General features: G+C 41.2%; 2 protein-coding genes across 8 annotated transcripts in view; both read right to left on the bottom strand.

Moving 5' to 3' along the window:
- The window catches only part of STOX2 (storkhead box 2), a 134,030-nt gene extending 127,126 nt beyond the window's left edge, over positions 1–6,904 (bottom strand). For both annotated transcript variants that reach the window (XR_014515343.1, XM_083458100.1), the window contains exon 1: positions 1,779–6,904. Coding sequence is in view for 1 of the 2 variants with exons in the window: in XM_083458100.1 (XP_083314226.1) it covers positions 1,779–2,247 (469 nt within the window). In the remaining variant the exon portion in view is untranslated. The remainder of the gene's footprint in view (positions 1–1,778) is intronic.
- Positions 1–21,065, bottom strand: part of TRAPPC11 (trafficking protein particle complex subunit 11) — a 71,319-nt gene that overhangs the window by 31,664 nt on the left and 18,590 nt on the right. For 3 of the 6 annotated variants that reach the window (XM_083458041.1, XM_083458039.1, XM_083458040.1), the window contains exons 23-29: positions 20,671–20,790; positions 18,896–18,961; positions 18,651–18,807; positions 17,929–18,040; positions 16,349–16,440; positions 15,166–15,299; positions 13,991–14,158 (exon numbers count right to left, since the gene is read on the bottom strand). In XM_083458041.1, coding sequence (XP_083314167.1) covers positions 13,991–14,158; positions 15,166–15,299; positions 16,349–16,440; positions 17,929–18,040; positions 18,651–18,807; positions 18,896–18,961; positions 20,671–20,790 — 849 coding nt within the window. Of the gene's footprint in view, positions 1–10,498; positions 11,790–13,968; positions 14,159–15,165; positions 15,300–16,348; positions 16,441–17,928; positions 18,041–18,650; positions 18,808–18,895; positions 18,962–20,670; positions 20,791–21,065 lie in introns of those variants that run through there. The other 3 variants (XM_083458038.1, XM_083458043.1, XM_083458042.1) reach the window with 2 other exon arrangements.

Below are 21,065 nucleotides of genomic sequence, written 5' to 3'. Positions count from 1 at the left end.
AAAGCAGGAATGTTTATGTGAACAAGACACCACAACACAAATTAAATAGTATTGCTTCTTTCTGCCAGTGCTGTGAAAAGGTACCATTTTCTGGCATGATCTACGAAAACATGATTCACAGAGCTCACACAAATGCACCTGCCATTGTAAACATGAATTACTGCAGGGAGTGACCATTACTGTCCCATAAATAAAATTCCCAAATGTCTAAGATACAGGACACAGACTCTGAGGCAAGTCCACACTAAAACAACAACAAATAAGTCTTGAGAAACATCCCAGGTACAGGAGACTTTTGGACGGACACTACAAAATCCTGGAGGAAATCCAACAAAAGCAAAAACTTTTCCAAGGTCGGCCTACTATAAGAAGCCATTACATTTCATCTTCAAATTCCTAGTATTTCCTCATATACATATCTAGCTATGTCTGATGTACCAAAGGATAAACGAATACTGTATAAGGCAGTGTAAAAATCAAACCTGGAGACTTCAGCGGATCAGCTACTGAGCCACAGCTGAGTGGTAAAGCATCTGATTTTCATGCACAAGGCTTCAGATTCAGACACAAGTTGATGAGCTTTCCTTGGCAAGTTGTTGAGCTTTTTTTAGTTGTTGAACTTTTGGCCAATGAAGTTTTGGAGCTATTTTTAAGGGAGTTTGCGTCAAAACAGTTAGTTGGGCACAGTTCCTAAGCTAAGTTAAACAACCGATGGGAGAGTTTGCGATTATGTTAGGCATGTGCACTTAGCTTATTTCGAGCACCATATGTGATGGGGAGGTTAAAAAATTGGAGAAAGGAGAGACAGTGACCAATTGAGCTGGGGTAGGAGGGTGGAGATATTTTTCTCACTTTTCCTACAACACTCACTAGTTAATCTACATGAACTGCCTATCAAAAAGACAGAAAAAACAAGGGACAGTACTGACAGGTAAAATGCTAAGGAAATGGAACTTTTCTTAGCAGTTTACCTGTCAAACCTGTATTCAATTCCTGACACACCAGAGGGGGTGAAAAGGAGGCAATATTCCCCCCCCCCCGCCCAAGATAATAGGCCGCTTCTGGATGGGCGCAATGAAAACCCCCACCACTTTTCAGGAATCAATCACCGCTTTTCTTCTTCAAATCACACGATAGTTGCGTCGTGTATCACCGTATTTTTCGCTCTATAAAACGCACCAGACCATAAGACTGTTTTTGGAGGAGGAAAACAAGAAAAAAATTATTCTGAATCTCAGAAGCCAGAACAGCAAGAGGGATCGCTGCGCAGTGAAAGCAGCAATCCCTCTTGCTGTTCTGGCTTCTGGGATAGCTGCGCAGCCTGCATTCGCTCCATAAGACGCACATGCATTTCCCCTTACTTTTTAGGAGGGAAAAAGTGAGTCTTATAGAGCAATAAATACAGTATACTATACTTACACACACCCTCCCCTCCTCTATCAGGAGGAAAACACATTTGACAGGAGTTCAGTTGGGCAGAAATCATTAGGAGGTCGCTGAAGGGGTAAAGGACTGAGTGGGAAGCAGGAAAGTGCGCGCTTTCCCAGGAAGATGCCCAGGTGGCCTTCCTCCCCTTGGGGCAAAGGGAACAAAAAACGTAACCTGGGCTCCCTCAGAGCCTTTCCAAGTTGCCAGGCGGAGCTGGGGGGGGGGGGGTGTTGACATCCGTCGGCCCTGCGCAGGCGCACCCCGCGCCTCCCCGCTCCCGTCCACTGGGGGACGCCGCTGCTTCCCTCGTCCTGCCCCGGCTTGCCCCGCGCGCTCGGCCCCGCGCTTACCCAGGCACTTGATTCGGAAGCCCGCGGGGGGCTTGAGGGACCTGCGCATCCAGCCCTCGCGCAGCGCCTCCAGGTGCTCCTCCTTGCCCTGGATCAGCAGCACCTGCTCGTCGATCCAGCCCAGGAAGAAAGTCTCGGCCACCGCCGCCGTCACCTTCTTGTTCCAGAAATGCTGCATGTTCTCCTGCTTGAAGTCGGCGAAGATCTCGTAGCCGATGTGGTGGCGACCCAGAGAGTCGCTGCCCGGCGGCGGAGGCGCTCCTTCCCCTTGCTGCAGCTGCAGCCGCCGCCGCCGCTTGCCCTCACCTTCCCCGTCGTCGTCGTCCTCCGCCTCTCCGCCGCCGTCCTCCTGCAGCTCCTCTCGGTGCCTGGCCGGCCGCGAGGCAGCCTCTTCCCCGCCGCAGGGGCTCAGGACGATGGCCAAGGAGTGCGGGGCGATTTGCAAGAACTTCTCCATCCGGCGAGGCATCGCGGCGTCGGAGCGCCGAAGAAGCAGCAGTCGAAGCAGCCGCTGCCTGGCCAGGAGCGCCGGGCACGGCACTGCGCGCGGCGCTGGCAGCCTGGCGCGGTTCCCAGCTCCGCCAGGACGGACCGCCCCCGCCGGCCCAGCGGCAGGTTCCGCGTCTCCCCGCCTTCTCCCCGCTCGCTGCACGTGGACGCCTGGCCCGCCTCCCGGGCGACCCTCAGCGGCGCCGCCCTCTCCCTGCGCCGCGGGCTCCCTGCGCTGGCTCCCGGCTGCTTTGCCACGTTTGCTTCAGGTTATAAAGCCGCTCTTTTCAAAGCAAAAGAAAAGTTTTAAGGGCGGCACACAGCATCACACAACACTCGAGGAAATTATTAAACTACTTTCGCCCGCCGCCAGTTCAGGGTTGCCACCCACCCACAGGGCCCCGCTGTGTATTTTAGCTACTGGAAGGTTGGGAAAGGGAACTTAATTCACCGCCTGGAACTTGGGGACTGTTCAGTCCTGTCATGCAGCTTTTGAAAAGCGCGCGCGCGCGCGCTGTGAGGAATTGACAGCCCTGATCCACTGCTAGAGAGCGAGAGTGTGGAAGCGTTCTCTCCCTCCTCCCCGTCGCACCCCAGTTAAACAAGTCACCTGGGCCACTGTAAATTCCTTTAAAACTTCAAAGGATGAAATCAAACCTATAGAACCTACTCACAATTTACATGTCACTTGAAATAAGCAAGATACCGTACAAGATGATGGTTGTGTGCCTTTTCTGTTTTTAATTCTTACATAACATTCTCTTACAAAGTGTGTAAGACAAACGATGACAACTGTATAATTGGTGCACTAAGATATGTAATATGCATACACACACATATATATATCACACACATTTTTAAAAAAAACATTCTTTTCTTACTATCCGAATAGCAAACTTGGCGACAGCTCCTCAACTATTATTACTGGTCATCTTGTGACCAGAGATAGTATTTTAAAAATTCTGAATTGACAGCTATTTAAATACTGAGGGATTATTTTAATTATTATATATCTCACCATGGGCATAATTTAACCAATGCAGTATAATCTTCAAGCATCATTGATTACAGTATATATTGAATTTAATTGTTGCTATCTAAATAAGATGAAGTGTTTTAATATTGCTGATTCATGAAATTTACATTTTTATCACTTTAGAAACATGTTACCTATCTCAAACCTTAGGTTCTGAAAGGTACAAACTTTAAGGGTTGGGTGGGTTTTTAAAACACATAGCAGCTTAAAATGTTTAAAATACAAAAAGCCCAGTAAATCTAAACACCCAAATAGTTTTACCAAAATCCACCAAACCAGAGCAGAGAAAAGGGGTTAAAAAGGAACAGTATCCCAATACCGTGCCCAGTGCACAACACTTCATCCTAGATTTATTTTTAAAAATGCAAAATAATGGCATGGTGAAAGTATTTTGTTTCTGTTATAAGGTTGTGTTTTACTTTCTATTATCTGTTACAGATCTGATGTGCATAAGAGTCCATTCTTCCCAGTGGACTTCAGGGAAAACTACTATCTGTAAAACAAAATTCTAAATACTGACTGACTCATTTGTGGTTAAATAGGAATGCAGGAGACAAAACTCAAAAGGAAAGTAATAACTGTACTACCAAAAGTAAAGTTACAGTTAACATTAATGCCCTTGATAGCACCAGGCTATGGTTGATAGAGGCCCTAGGCACCATGATAACTGTTTTAACAAAAGCTTTAAAAAGTATATTGTAAATTATACTCTAGTATCCTTTCTTCAGTGCTTCCCTAGAATGGACTTGTTAGGGAGTCCATGTTCTCTTGTATTCTCTTCCAACTGCAGGTATTAACTGCAGCTATAATTTCAGGGTATCACAGAATTCCCTGGATTGTGGCCATGTTCCACACTAATAACACCGCCATGAAAGCTGCAATCATATATCACTTCTTCCTTCTCTGCTTTGTGCCATTGCCTGTATTCGACTGGATCTAGCAACAGATAAACAAAATAACCTTGATGACTACTCTTACTTGTTGAAACTAGTCTAAATTAATTTAAGCATGTATGTGGGAAGGAAAATGTTGAGAACAAGGCAAATGAAGAGATAATTGTAGGTAATTTGTCTAAAGGTTTTCTGGCTGGGGATAGTATTTCACGCACACGTGGGCAGCGAGGCATACTCTTAGAACAGAACCTGATCAAGCCAGTACGTATAAATCTTTCTTATTTGACATTATATTGTGCCATATACTAAAAAATAACTAACTGCCCATGAATTAGCCGGAACAAGTAGCACTTCTGGGTTGTTTTGTTTTTCCTGCAGCTTCTAAACAGATAGTAGGCGAAGCCCAAACAATACCCAACTGTCTTTATTATTTTAACTGCTACCACCATGCAAAGTAAGTGGGAGACATAAAGGAAAAATAAAGTTTCCTGCTAAATGAAACATATCCTTGACGTCAAGCCACCACAATATTAATTTTTATGTATTTCTTTAGGTTTACAAACCACTTAATTGCAAGTCTCAAAATGGTGTATGAATAAGAGACAGCTAAAATTAACAAAATGATTCCACACAGACACACACACAATTATATTATTTCTGAGGATTAGATTCCTCATTTGTACTGTTACAAGGATAATTAGCTGACATCACAACTCAGCATTGACTGAAGCTATTCCAGTGTGATTTTCCTATAGATTGGGTGGCTCCCAAGAATTAGGATTATAACGGCAGCCAAAATACCTCCTTTCCCCACACACATATATAATTACTCTCTTTTTTTACACTCAAACAAAAAGGCAACTGCAGCAGTAGTCTATTTCCTTCTCATTGTTTTCTTCATTTTAAAAATGCAAATGTAAACACTTGCTGAGGTAGGTGTAAGCTTAAATAAAGTGTTTTGCGCCTCTGTAGTCTATAAGGGTTGCCAGCACTTTCAGAATTTGGGTACTGGTATGAAAATAAACATCAGGATCCAAATCTTTTGCCAGCTGAATGAAAGAGTAAGATGGATAATAAGCAACTGCTAGCCATCTATTTATAGAGTTTGCTTGCCAAATCTGTAACCTGACCGGAATCACCTGGTGCTGTAGTAAACCCCTATTGCAGCAGTGGAGAATGTCTGTTCAGTGGCTTGCAAGTGCTAATAACCAGCTGATCATTGGGGCTCGCAAAGCACAGTGCATGGTGTTTTGCAAGCCCCAGTGAAAAGCTGATTGCCGGGGCTCCCATGCTCAGAAGTATGAAAAATGGGTCACCTGGCGTAATTATGACAGGTGAATAATAGGTGGATGGCCTGGCTAACCTGTCAAAGATGCCCTGTGAGTGAGATGCAGCCCACCACCCAGATGCAGTTCCCCACCTCATCCTTATTGGGTCACATCCAAACAAACTTAGGAGTTCAGCACTGCAGCTACTCTCCTCTTTAAAAAATAGTAATAAAGAATGTTTTTTGATTTTGAGGGCCTAGTCATTTTTCCAAGACATGGGTAGGAAGTGTTTGGTTTCAATTATTTCTGAAGTGGGAAATAACCACCAGCTGTTACTTTGCTGTAAATATCAGCTTGCACAAGTGGGGACATACCTTTGCTGGTGGCAAAGAAGGGATGGGGGCCCTTTGGGCCCATTGATTGAAGTGTAATTGGTCCTAGTGCTTTCTCTCCCCCTGTAACTCAGCAACTATGTCCAATTGCTGAGCAAGCCATAGAGACACAACACTGAGAAAAACTTTATACTGTAGATCAGTGGTTCCCAACTGGTGGTCCATGGAACGCAGGGTATCCGCATAACCCACCCAGGGCACCATTCACATAACAAAAACGACTATAGAGATATAAAAAAATTCAAAAGTAGGGGGTCCATGGCTTGGCTTTTGAAAAACAGGGCATCTGCTTTGCTTAGCTAATTAGGAACTACTGCTGTAGATTTTGATCCTTTGAATGGCTTGCTACTTATGTTATTTGAATCATTAGAAACAAATGAAAATAGGAAGAGCAAAACAGTTTTTAATATTGCAATGACAAAATGTACCAGTGATTTGTGGTGGATCATATGTACATCTAACAGAAATAAAAAGGATTTATATACTTTTTATTTTTTTTGCACAGAGTAAACATTTAAGATGTAATGTGCAAAGTTACAAATTAAAAATTTTTTGCGCTTAATGCATAGTTTACAAAGAGATGGAATGTAGAAACAAGTAAAACCAAAATACACTACCAGCGGGTGGTGGTGGTGGGTTTTTTTTTGCGGGTCTTCACTTGTGTTTATATAATAACCTTTTAGTAAGAGAAGACAGACGGCTCCGTTGTACAATAGCCTACGGGTCTGGACACACCCTACTACACTCTGCCATCACAATGACAAGATCAATAAAGAAAAGTGCTATAACCTTGACTTAAAATGGAAAGGAAACCACTAACCTATATTAAAAAGATATGCCATCAGCACAATGTATTTTTTTCATTCTCTTCTTCAATAGCTATTATTTTAGGTGTGTGTATGGATTTTAAACTATTTGCCACAAGATTGTTCATGCTTGAGGTTTCTGAAGGCCATAATTCCTTAGTGACTACCAGCATGAAAAGTTTTTAATCCCCCCACTAGATGTTTGGAAATTCTTCTAGTAAGGATTCCAGATCTTTTATCCCCCCCCCCCCCCAGTTGCTGTTGCTTTTTTAATGCATCAGGAATGTTGTTAGGGGGCAAGCACTTCATGACAGATCTTTCTCTTCCTTTTGCAAAATAACTATAAAAAAACTCTCCCCCCCCCTTTGCTTACAGGGTGACCTAGCACACCCTGCTGTGCAGTGCCAATGAGACCACAGCCATCCAACATTTTAATTTGCCCACAGACACATTTATGTCATGGGCCTGTGATCCTGGCATTTTAAATACTGAAGAACACCCCAGTTCTTTATTTCCCAAACCTGCTTTGTGTTTTTGCATGAATTGTTCATTAAGAAACAAGAAACACGAGTAACAAAAGAGACTGTAAACTCCTTGGAGGAGAGACCAATAAAAAAATTCCAACACAGGGAAGGAAAATGGACGGAAGGATAAAGCAGGGCAAGAATGTGTGTTCAGTTTGGTTCCACACAAACTTAGTTTCAATAAGGGTTGAAGATTAAGGGGTTGTGCCAAAGGTTTAACTAAAAAGGTGGCTTTAGAAGGAAGACAGAATTAATGCAACACAATGTGCTCTGAAATGGTGTTCCAGAGATGGAGCAGTAAAGGGTGGCATGGTGGTGCAGCAACACTCCCCTGACCTGACAGTGGAGTCAGTGCCATTCAATGGGGGAGAGGGTAAGGTAGCAGTGAAGTTGGTGTGGTGCAAATGCATTGGCAGGAGCACTAGATAGGCTCCCCTTCCCTCCTCCTTCCTAGTAAATAGCAGAACCTCAGCTGGTAGGTGGTCAGGCCACCCCAGCATGCCATCCATTACTGCATATGGGTAGAAAGAGGGGCACAGTTTAATGAAACAGGAGACCTGTAGATGGCTGAGGGTGGGTGAAGCTGAAGGAACAAAGGTCACAGATGGGGGATGGTGAAGGGATAAGAATGCTTTGAAGGTAAAGATGAGTTTGCTGAAGAGAGGCAACATGACCTGGTGATGCTCTAAATAAGGAAAACAAAGGAGATCCAAGATAAAGCCATGGTTACATGCCTAGCCAACAGGGTGGATGGTGGCAAAGAAGGAAAAAAGGCCCGGAAGGAGAGTTGCCCAAGTATAAACCAAGTTTGTAATGGCGATGAATGAAACATCTAAGCTGAAATATCAGACAGGAAGTTGGTGGGGTTGGATGCAGTTGTGGAATAAAGTAGAGATGGATGATCTCACTGAAAGCCACAAGATTTGATGAAGTGACTCGGGTGCATAAATGGAGTAGCAAATGACCAAATACAAATTCCTGAGAGACACCAGCAAATTTCCTGTGGAAATTTTGAATGAGGGATTAGGCAAGTTGGGGGGAAACCAACAGAGGACAAAGAGGGAGAAACCTAACACACATAAGCAAACAGCAGATATACTCAGCGGCATAAGAGAGGTAATAGATGAGGACAGAAGATCTGAAATGGGGAGAGAGTTCTTTTGAAGAGTACAAGTTAACTGGACTACAAAAGGTAGAATTCAGATTGTAAGGATTGGAGAGGAGCTGGAGAAAATTGAGACAGCAGTAATCTAGGATGAGCAACCTGGCGTCCTCCAGCTGTTTTGGACTAAGTTTCCCTTCGGTCTCAGCCAGTGCTGTTCAGTAATCACTTAAGAGTGCATGCATTAAATGCAAGATGAATTTACTTATATTCCTTTCTTTGAAAGGCAGCCATTTTAGAGAGAGTTTAAACATGCTTTAAAAAAAAAGGAATTGTGGTCAGGAAAATGCTGCTTCCAAGCATCCCAGCTGGGGAATCTTATTTCACAGATAATTGACTGTTTTCAAAGCATTAAGAAAGATCATTATCAACATTCTCTGGTATTCGTTAGGTATGTTATTTCTCCTCTGCTTGTGGGCTACCAAGCACACACCTCTGTTCCCGTCTCCTGGTTGTAGTTCAAGTACAAAGCCAGAAAATATGCTCAGGTATTTATTTTCCATAGCCAGAAAACATGCCGGGGTATTTACTGTATTTCCTTTGTTGTTTATGCAATCAAACATATTGAAAGCCTTCAGACAATAGAAGAGACTGGGGGTTCTTGAACAAGTAGATAACCATTTTTTTCTTGTCAAGTTCCATGACTCTTTGGCATGGTCACGTACAGGCTTAATGTTGGTGGCAAAAAGGGTATCTTATAATGTTAACGCAAATGAAAAATCATGAGGACTTAATGTATCTTCTACCCTTATGGTCTATTTTTACTCACATTGGTTGTAAAGTCCACAAGGGTGTACTTTATACAGCGTCTGGGGGCAGATTTTTTCCTTCCTTCAGACGTTATGAAAGACAAGCCAGCTTTTTAAGGGCTGAAGAGGTGGCATTTATAATGCTGCTAATACTATGTGAAGGAAAGCAATGTTGGATTGGTGGACTAGAAAGGCTGCCCCTCTTAGGAATGGCTTAAAGATGCTCACCCAGTGACAGACCACAAATATTCAGCTTGCATTTTAACCAAACATCAGAATTTTGAAGAAAATAAATGTGCTTGTGAAAGTCTTAAATTTAAAATTTAAATTTTTTTTAAAAAGCAAATAAAATTCAGCCTCAACTCAGTATTGTTATGCCTGGGATGTTGCAGCTCAACTTATGCAATGGTTAGTAAGCATAAGATTTCAAGAGCAGCTTTAAGATCAAGCTAGACTGATCTTGCAGCAATAACTGGTCAGTTTACTTTTAAAGCTTGTACATCCCATCTCAGTTGCACAACATACTTCTTCAGGATCAACACTGCTTTGTTATAATTATTTTATTTCCACAATTTGTTCTTTTCTGGTTTAAAGCAACTCTGATTTATTCATATTTTCATCAAAATGAGGTTCACTGCATTCATGAGGCTAGAGGAAGTTAGCCACATATTCTCTCTCTCCCTTGTCCCTCAGTAAAGTTGTGTCATTATTTATTTATTTATTTATTTATTTTAAAAAAACATTTGGTTCATTTCCAGGTAGCTGCTTACCCAGTCAGCTGGCCACAATAGAAGCACTGAGGCAGATCTTGCCATGGTGTTAGATTCCTTTAGAAGGAAGATCAAGACATACCCACTTCCACTAGGTGTTTGAAGGTGAGGAAGTATACTTTTTGACATTGGGTTGCTCATCAATACTACCACATGGGTGACCCTTTTATTAGTACAAAGCCAGCTATAATAATGCCAAATGCTAGTTTGCAAACCTCCTTCAGATTACAGGTGTAAACCTGCTTCGGATGACATTTATGCCATTTAAAAATATTATCTCCTAAACCTATATCATACCATAAAGTCACTATTTGTCTCATAAATTTCTGTAAAAATTCAGGATAGCACTCCTTGGTGCTTAGATCGCACTTCAAGCATTCTGAAGTGCATTGCCTATGTTATACCAGCAACTGTCAACAGACCTGGAAATTAAGCCAGTTGTTATCCTCATATTGCAGATGAAAGGACTGAAGCTGAGGAAAAAGCAGCTTGCTTAAGGCAGCCTAGCAAGTTCATGGCTGAGGAGATATTTGAACAAGGAAATTTCCCGGCTCACATTGTTAGCTCACATTGTACCCTGGGCTCTGATCTTCCTTTAGATCCAAAAGGAGACACGCTATGAGATCCAAAAGCCAAAGCTTAAATTAATTTATTGAACAATGAAAAAAATCACGAAACACTTTTATTTACATGATTTACTGTGACCGGCTCACATAACATTGATAGGATGAATTTCTGTTAACTAATTGACATTCTGCATGGAGAGTTAACCCTGATAGAGATTGACTGGATAAAAGTCTGAAGACTGGATGATATTGCTGCAGTGTAATGGCCTTTTCCCACAAAATGGCTTCCAGTTAGCAACTAGAGGTTACAGTAGAAAGCATTTTTAAACCAGTCCATGGTAGCAGACTTGGCTCTGAACTGCTAAAATTAAGCATATGGCTTCACACATGAGCCAAATGTTTCAGCTTCTCCCAAAAGGCCTACCATAGCAATAGGATAGTTTTGCAAGGGTGGCCAAGCATTTAAGATGCATTTGGCTACTTGATAACAAAATCCAGCCATATCATTTTGTAGTATTGTGGTATTTAGGGTTTCTCTTCTCCCATAGTAAATGACTGTCAAAGGATGCTGAAGAGCTGCTTGAAAAAGCCAAGGGTTGTTCAGTGGCAAAGTTGCCATTAGGAATATCAGCTTCTCAATACTGCTATCATTGCCTCTTCATGAGAAAGGCCCCCAAAACAGCTTCCCAGCAGTTTGCACAGTACTACTAATAGCCAGCAACTCTCAATTATCACCAGATGCAAGCACAAAATGACACTTATTCATGGAATACTTCAAATTATCAATCATGCATCAAGTAGCTAGTGCCTAATAAGACAATAAGCATATGAAGTGAATCCTGTTCTTTACTCGAAACGTAGAAGGGCACAAAAAGGAGGTTCTAAAAGCAAGTGAGACTTAAATGCTATAGAAATCGAGGGCCAGTGGTGGAATCAGTTATAGCAAACACCACAGGCGTTGCACCTCAAGACTGGCTACTGAAGGCAGAATTAATTTTCTTCTTCTTTTTAGCCAAGTTAACGTCATTCATATTGCCAAAATATTCCATATACATAATAAATAGCACTTCCGTTTCAGTGAAGTCCAAGAAAAAACCCGCACACTTAGAAAAACCCGCACACGCAAAATTAGAACACTGACTTTCTCCCATATATTATTTGTTCGAATCAAGTCCATAAAGAGACTCAATTAAGACTTTAAGCAGTAGTTTTGGCTCCTAAGTTTTTCATTTGTAGACTGAGCAAAATTAGTTTGGAAAAAGCAGAGTTCTATAAAGTATGTGCAAAACTCTTAAGTGCATGAATCCACAGTTACGCAGCAGCAATAGAAGCATCATCTGGTTGACGGCCCTGTGGCTTTAGAAGGAAGAGAGAACAGATTTAATATTTAAGTTTAATCTACAAGTATACAGCAGTACAGTACAAATCTACATGCCAATATTGGTTTCTTGTCTTTTAGAATTCACTCAGCCCCCAAACTGTAAATCCATTGTACTGCAATTCATGGCACAGACTAATATTACTTAGAAGCAGCTGCAGCTAGAGTGGCATCCTCCTCCTAGCAGCTACATTGGGATTCATTGGGGTGGGGTTGGAACAAGCCAGTGGTGAGGTTCAGGAGCTCTGGACCTGCAGTGGTGGCATTCTTCACCACCAAACCAGAGCTTCGCTGACCTCACCGCCTCCTTGCCCCATCCCCATCCTAACAAACCCGGTACCCCCAGCCCTCTTCACGTGCAACTGCTGCTTAGAAACTCTGTATATTTATTGTAGAGAAAGTTGCCTAGGGTTCCACTCTTAAAAATATTTAATTGGAGGCACGTCCCATTGAGATTAGTGAGCGCTGAAGGATTGTTAAAACAAACACTGTTAGGCGTTGGCTACAAGGAAGCAATGAAGTTCAGGCTATAATGGTGAAGAGCATTACATTCATTCACTGGTGGAAATAATGTAAGTGATTTTTCAAATTTCCTTGTGTGTCGGATCACTTCTAATCCAAACAAAAAGGAGTTTGGATATGTGTTAGTTACAGCAGAGAAACAGGCAGAAGAAGGCAATAATTAGGTGCCAACTGCACTTTGAGCATCCTTCTCTTTTTTCGGATTTCCATCAGCAAGCTGTTCCACTAATAAAAAAATGTTTATTTAATGTCTCTCATTCTGTGGGACTAACAATACTGCATTTTTTACTCTTAAAGAAGATAAATACATGCCACTTAATTAGAAACTTTACAGCATGAGCAAGATGACTCCTATCATTCTTTCAGATTTATAAAATTCCACCTAATTTTCAAAAACATTAGTAGCAATAGCTTAGAATGAATGCCAAACTGACGTCACTGGCTCCAACAGTCTCTTATAGATACAATGCACAAAAGTATAACTTGCAAAATGACAATTCTTTAGCATTTAAGACACAATTTTATTACATCTAAGCAACTACAATACTTATAATGGCAAGTATGCTGAGGGATTATTAAGTCTAACACAATCCGGGACTCAGTTTATTCAACTTTTTTAGAGCAGAAAGGGGATGAAATATATCCCTTAAGAAAGCCCCCCACCCTTCTCTTTTAGGAAGAGAAACTAATATTGCCATGTATGAGAGTATGGGCAAGAAGAAAGTACAGCTCAAGATGCTACACATGCTTAGAGCTTCTTTCCCAGAGGCAGTAGGCTTATGTCTCTAGCTGGCAAAAAGTGTAGATGGTTCATCTCAATAGTATATTGATTGTCAGAATGTATGGGAAACACCCATCCTTTTTGGCTGTAATGCAAATCAAGTAGAATGAAGAGCTATGACAGGGGAGGGGATTAGGTTGTTTTTTTTACAATGTAGTTCACAAAAGGCACATCACATTTTTTCAACAATTTCACTAACACTGCCTGGACATGTCTCTTCCTAGCCACTAGCGTAACAGTAACATAATGAGTATGAATATTTCAATTAACATAGACCAATTCTTGCTATGAAAAAAAAGGGCTTGGGAGAAAAGACTCGTTAATCAACTTCATAATACCTAATAATTCCACTATCATATGAATACTTTTAACAAATGCCAAAGAAGCCATTGGTGCTTTGTCTTCGTATTAGACTCTTTTCAATTCCAGTTATTTCCAGGTTTGATTTAGCATCATGGTAATTCATAACCCAAAGAGATATTTACTCTATCTTGAAACTATTTCAACTAAGCATCTTACAAAGTACTGAATATAATACGAAATAGCAGCTATTGTTTGCCTAATTTGGATCACAGAATACAGGCAGAAGCTTTAGCAAATGTTACAGACTGAATAGATACTCTGGTTCTCTCATAAAACGATGTAAGCTAGTCTTAACAGGAAATATTTCCTCAGAATCCCAATTAAATTATTGCAAAATGCAGTCAACAAGAGCCTTCTAATTGACTATACTCCAAATTATAGATTTGCATTTTGCAATTTATGGGTAGATGCTATGCCAACTTGAAAAGTCTAGCCTATTATTCAACTGTCTTTAAGCATGACACATGTACTGAAAGAGCTCTAAACAGCACAGATGTCATTATTATATCTTACCTTTACAAATATGTGTGTTGGTATAAATCTTCTAAGCAGCTGATTGGTGAAATTTGGAAACCGTAGCAGGTTGATATTAAGTGATGGCAGCTGTTGATATCCAGCCATGAGAGGATAGAAGTTGTATAACATTTCCTGTTCGGTACCAGGAAGGATTCGCAATCTTATCTAAAAATACAGTTCAAAGTCCGTAATCAGTCCTTTTTTTGGATTACGATCTCAATCTAGGCTTTCTATTTTATTTAAACGTTTGTCTGAAACAGTTAATCATTAGTATGTTCTTTTTATTCCCACTCAATTTCTCAACCTCCTTGCTCTTTCAACTTTAACCTTGTAATTTCAACCCTCCTGACCGGCACTTGCAAAGGCTCAAGTATATCTTGTGACTGTTACAAGTTGTCTGTTTCTTAAATGGCAGCTGCTGAAGTCAGAACTGTATCAGAGTTCCCCATGGAAAAGGTAAAGGACCCCTGGATGGTTAGGTCCAGTCAAAGGTGACTATGGGGTGTGGCGTTCATCTCGCTTTCGGCCAAGGGAGCCAGTGTTTGTCCACAGTCAGCTTTCCAGGTCATGTGGCCAGCATGACTAAACCGCTTCTGGCGCAATGGAACACCGTGACGATTGCCATAGCACACAAAACACTGTACCTTCCTGCCGCAAAAGTACCTATTATGTACTTGCACTGGGATGCTTTCAAACTGCTAGGTTGACAAAGTGGGACAGAGCAACAGGAGCTCACCCTGTCACACAGATTTGAACCGCTGACCTTCCGATTGGCAAGCCCATGTAATGAATGGGAGCATACAGTTTATGGTAATAAGCCATACAATCTCTTACCACCATCATTCTTTTCTTTCTCTACCGTCTCTTTACTCTAGTTTCTCTCTCAATTACAGATAAATGCAAAGTTCCCCCAGATACCTAGATATCTGTATATACAAACTTAATATTTCAGATTTATGTAAAAAGTTATTCTTCCCTCAAACAAGGATATCTTGTGGTTTTTATTCCCCAGTTTCCCCACCTCTAAGTTTTGCAAACGGACACAATATTCAGAACACTATTGGACATGTTTAGGACAATCAATTTATCCTATGTGTGACTCAGATAATAGCTTGAAGGTGTGCAGGAGGCTGTAAAAAATATTTCTTTTAAGTTTGGAGTCTACGCCATACCTGCTTAAGGCCAGAAAACATGAAGGCTTCACTGGGTTCCACTAACACTTCCACATCTTGAACAATATTGGTCTTATTTTGCAGGTGATATTTTACAGGTAAGGATTCTCTGACTCGACCAAACGAGGGCAAATCTTTGGAAAGGAAGTGTAACAGAAGTTACATGTATTTCAGCAAAAATAGCATTTATTGTTTCTTTCTCAACTTTGCAAGTATATATTAACACTATTTAGGGTTATACACCTCAGAAACCAAGAAAATTAAAAATGTACTGAAACGTTAACAAACACAGGAGTAACCATGAAAACATTGTAGCTTCACGTAGGACTGACGAAAATACCAGTCTCTTTTTAGACACTGTTAAGTTGCTGAAGTGCTGCAAGGCAAATTCCATCTGTCAGCAGTAAGTGAAAAGGGAAGGTTATGCATTACAGTCTGGATTTTTAAAAAATGGAACTAGAATAGCCTATTTCAGTCTTTTGCTTTTATGAAAATTCACATCTGTAACAAACGAATGGAGTATCACTTCCCAGAAACATACAAAATGATGGAACAACTTAGCAAATAAACTTTTATTTATTACATTTTATATCCTGCCTTTGAAAAGGCAAGGAGAGGTTGCTTGAATTAGGGTGAAATGCGCCATATCACCAGCAGCTTCATGGCCTAGCAAAGATTTGAACCCAGGATGTTCAGCCTGTCACACTCATTGGACAGGTTTAGGAGTTGGTCTGCTTTTGTATGTTTCTGGGGAAAGAAATGATGTTCAAGAAATGGTGTGTCTTCTCATGGAAGTTTTATTAAGATGGAAACAGGTGACAGACAGAATTTGCATCTATCAACTGTGTGAACTGTGATCTTTTTTGGCCTCTTATATTTTAGAAATAGAGTGAGTTGTGGCAGCACAAAGGGTTGGATCTAAACTTAGTCATACTTAGAACAGACCTACTGAAATCAATAGGACTTATGACTAACTTAAATTGCATTGATTTTAGTGGATCTAATCCAAGTATGACAAAGTGGACCCAACCCAGTCCTTAACATTTAATGGGGAAATGACTTTGTCCACAAACTGTGTTAGTAAGCAACACTTTTGCAACACACCAGAATCTAATTTTGCACTGCGGTAAGAGTTTGAGAGCATCTGAGGTCAGGTATGACTTTATGCATAAATTTGCATTACCTGCGTTAACATGGAGTGGGATACTTTCTGCAATAACGTGGGGAAGTGTGATCACAGTATTAACAACAGGTATGCTCTTCTCAGCTGTGCGCCTTTAAAAGAAAACAGAGATAAATATTTTAACACTACAAAAAAATCAGCACTAAACGACTTCTTAATTTTCAGTTTAAAAGATAAGAGGAAAGAGTTCCAAGAAAATCAAATTATTAGAGGCATGGGACAAAAAGGGATATAGGATCTAGGTGACAAAAACAGATTTGCATAATTCAGTGTTTTGCATAATAAGTCAAGATAAGTATTGTGAAGAATGATAAACGTTATAAAACATGAACACCAAAATACAGTAAGGGCAGATGGTTAGGGGAACAGAAAAGCATAGGGACCTTGTTTTTCAGCTTTTCATTTTGCCAACAGCTCTTTCTACTCAATGCAGATTCTTTTTGCTTGTTTTAGGGTTTTTTAGGTTGTTGCAATACCTAGATATGAACTTAGAATATACAATGGCCATAAATTTTAGGGATGAGTGAAATACATAAAATAAATTTTGCAGAAAGATCTATGTTCCTGAATTTGATAAAACACTACAGTGGTACCTTAGTTCTCGAACTTAATCTGTTCTGACTCCCGAAACCATTCAAAAACTAAGGCGTGGCTTCCGATTGGCTGTAGGAGCTTCCTGCACTCAAGTGGTAGCCGCATCGGACGTTTGGCTTCCCAAAAACGTTTGCAAACCATAACACTTACTTCCAGGTTTGCGGCGTTCAGGAGCCGATTTGTTCGACAACTAAACACACACTAGAAGAAGCATTCATGGCCACCTGGCGTTATGGGCACAGATTCAGCACATAAGCATATGAGGCTTATATGCAGGCTTTGGTCTGCCTGCTGTTAGTTACTCACTACACAGGTTGGGCAATGAGAAGAGCCCCATTCATGACAGGCAGGCCAAAGCCATTGCAGAGGCCTCAAGGCACCAGGTGGGTCCTCAGAAGCCCGGCAAAACCTGATTAAGCGTTTTCCAAGCCCCCATCCCAGGTAGATTACAAAGTGGAGTCCACAATGTAAACTTAAGACTCCAGACAAAATTCTGCCTTGGGCAACATTCACTCCAAGCTCTTCTTTTCAGCAATATATTATGAAAGCTGTTCCTACTGCATTCTGCTAAAGAACTGGTTCCCTGAATGCTTTGTTTGTTTCACTAAGGAGCTGATAATGAAAAAACAAGCTCCTCGGCTGGGAGTGTGCCTTGAATAGTCAGATAAATGCTGATCTGCCTTATCTGAACTCTCTAGATTCATGTGTTCAAAATTTGTGCGAATGGGTTTCTTCAGCAGCCCCTCTGCCTGGGGTAACTGTGTGAATGTTTTTCCACAGTCGATTTCACCCCCACTATTTTAAAGGACTACTGTTGGATCTGGCTAAAAGATACAATATTAGATAGCCAAGGCTTCTCTCGGTTATGTCCAAACTGTATGCCAGAAGGCTTGAACTGTGATAATGCTTATTGATATTCATCAATAAGGAAGAAATATACAAGACTAACCTATGGGATATTTGAAGAGGCAGATGGGAATATTTACCTTTTCCAGGAAATTACATAACTTCCAGTAGCCACTCCACTTTGACCAGTAGGAAGTGTTGGACAACGAAGGCAAAAACATTCACTAGCACTTTCACCTGTCTGTAAAACAACTATCAGAAAAGTCGGGTTCAGTCTAAAGTTTCTCAGATACAGAAATCATTATGAATGTTTTATATGAACGTACTCTATATTATTTACATACAAGTAAGTGTAGCAAACATTAACCTATGAAGACTATAAAGAACACACGCATATGCACCGTACAGAGCCTTGCCTTGTTTCACTTTTTCCTGTTCCCCAGCAAAAGCAGAGGAACCAAATCACATAAAGACAGAAGGAGCAGTCATTTAATGACAAAAGATAGGATTATATGTTATCAAATATTTCCAGAGTCAAACAGGACTTGGTGGGCCTTCACCATCTCGGCCAAGTTACTTTATTGTAAAAGTACAGACATTTCACTGTGTAGCAGCTATGACAAAATGTTGATTGTGGTGGAGGAAATGCAGAAAGAGTACACTCGCAAGGGAGTCAAATTAATCTCCAGGTTTTGCCTTTTGAGAAAAGCTTACTAATTCTATGCAATGTGTCAAAATAATCCTATTTAAATAAAATAAAAACACATACTGTATTGCCTGGCGTAATGGAGTAACAATCAATGGGTTTCTTCCCACACAACATCCCAGAAGGGTGCTTAAGAATGCAAAGGAAGGTTCTCACCATTCTCCACATAAGATTCTAGATGATCCACAGGCATCATGGAAGGAGAAAGCTGCAGCTGGCTAGTTACAATAGTGAGGGCCCAAGGAGAAGCACTGAGGATGTCTGTCATCAACAAAAATGGGATGTCCAAAAATACTTTATCTAAATGCTCAAACTGCCAGGAAGAGAAACAAAAGGTGGGTTATTTTATTGTTCATACTGTCTGTCCAGGCAATGTTTTCAATCAGGTTTCAGTAACGTACCTTAGCTGAAACAAACTTAACAGCTACCTCAAATGGAAATACCGTCTCCACAGTAACTGTTTCATCCTGCATAAAAGAGAAACCCTAAATCATCCTCAAGTTTCGATTTTCATGGGCCAACATCCAAAAAGTAGCAAAAGCTTTATCATTCCTCTGCAACTCATGCAAACAGTAACCCCTCCATCTATAGGCACTCTAAAAAACCTCCTCCTGTATCAGAGAAGGAAAAATTTCCAACTATAGCTTGATCTTATCCATACTCAGGGTGTGTGTGTGTGTGTGTGTGTGGGTGTGTAAAATGGTATTGACCAGTACACAGCACCACCACCTCTTTTTTTGTTAACCCTGGAAGCCATCATGTTCTGGCACCCACAACACATTTATCATGATAACGAGTACCAGCATCTTATTTTTATACCAAAAAAAGAGGCATGGTCAATACTAGTAACTACTGTCTCAAATTACCGTATTTTTCGCTCTATTGGACGCAGTTTTTCCCCTCCAAAAATTGAGGGGAAATGTGTGTGCGTCCTATGGAGCGAATGCAGGCCTGTGCCATAGCCGCGCGCAACCCCTCCGCAAGGAGAGGCTGCGTGGGGCTAAAGGGGAAGCCAAAACAGTGATTGGGATCCATCCCGCTCGCTGCCTTGCCTTCTTCCATAGCTGCGCGCAACCCCTCCGGCAAGGAGAGGCTGCACGGAGCTATGGATTCTTTAGCCCCACGCAGCCTCTCCCAGGAGGTAGAGGCTGCACGGGGCTAAAGGGGAAGCCAAAACAGTGAGCGGGATCCATCCCACTCGCTGCCTTGGCTTGTTTCATAGCTGCGCGCAACACCTCTGGCAAGGAGAGGTTGTGTGCCGCCTGTACGCTGCTTTTTGGGGCTGGGGGGGATATTTTTTTTCTTGATTCCCCCCCCCCCTAAAAACTGGGTGCGCCCTATGGTCCGGTGCGCCCTATGGTGCGAAAAATACAGTAGTTGCATTCTTAAAACAGACATTATTAAAACCAATTATAGTCTTTCATCCCACTGGTCCTATTATTTCAGCACCAGAGTCATTTGGCACCTTAGGCCCTCTCTCCCAATTATGCTCAGGTCTGCACAAGCCATCACTCACTAAGCTGAACTCATGCACGGCAGCTGACTAGCGGCTCAATACACTTCCTGGTTTCGCTGTGAGGGACACATGCAGCTACATTCAGCTTAGTTGGTTACAAGGTGTGCAGACTAGCGCTAGATGGATATAAACATTCTCTTGAGTTGAAGGAGACTGTTGCATGTTGACGACCTGGGTGTTCACCATCCTAGCTATTTCCTGACACCTCTTAAGTTTGCCTTCTTTCAGTTATAGAATGGTACACCCATTCTTCTTCTGAACATCTTGTCAGAGGAATGACTACTTTTATCACTGATAGCCAAGCTTATCAAAGTGGATAATGAAGAAACGTCTATCTTAATATGCATTTCTGCTTGACCACATTATAAACAAGATACTCAATTTATTTTTATTTATATATTATAAACATATTCCATTTCCTGGTAGTTTATACATTTATAATGTCCTACTTCATTTCAATTTATTGATGCTGTAATAAAAACAACAACAAAAAAATTTAAAAAGATTACATTTGTCAAACCATCCATGCATAATGGATTCCAACAGAACTCATGCATGTGGTCTGCATGCTTAGGAAACCCGAGACTTTAGCTAGTCATGCGTACAAGGATACACCTGGAGAATCTAAGAGAAAACCAACTGCCAACCAGTCCAACATACCCTGTGACATTTGCAGATAATCTCTTTTCCCTCAATGGTCGCACTCACTAGGTAGGAAACATATACAAGAAACATCCTAGCACCAACTGTTCCACAGTGAATATATAAGGTCTTCTCCAGCTTTACAACAATCAGGGGGGAGAAAGAGGGAGGGAGAGAGAAAAAGTGAGTAGACAAAACAAATACCGAAGACCTCTAAGTACAATATGCAGAAGTCTTATTTTAAAGCATCATCACATTCAAAAACATTTCTAGGACTATCTCAACTATGTGTGCACATGAAACCAAGAGAAACATTTTGTGTTCCTAGGTTGCTTCGTGTTTTACTTTGGAAAAACAAGTGGTTGTGGTTTGTACTGTGTGCAAATATAATTCTTGAGCAAATTCTGAATTCT

The sequence above is a fragment of the Podarcis tiliguerta genome, assembly GCF_965153285.1.
Source record: "Podarcis tiliguerta genome assembly, chromosome: 9".
NCBI lineage: Eukaryota > Metazoa > Chordata > Lepidosauria > Squamata > Lacertidae > Podarcis > Podarcis tiliguerta.
This window is presented reverse-complemented; position numbering and strand designations above follow the sequence as displayed.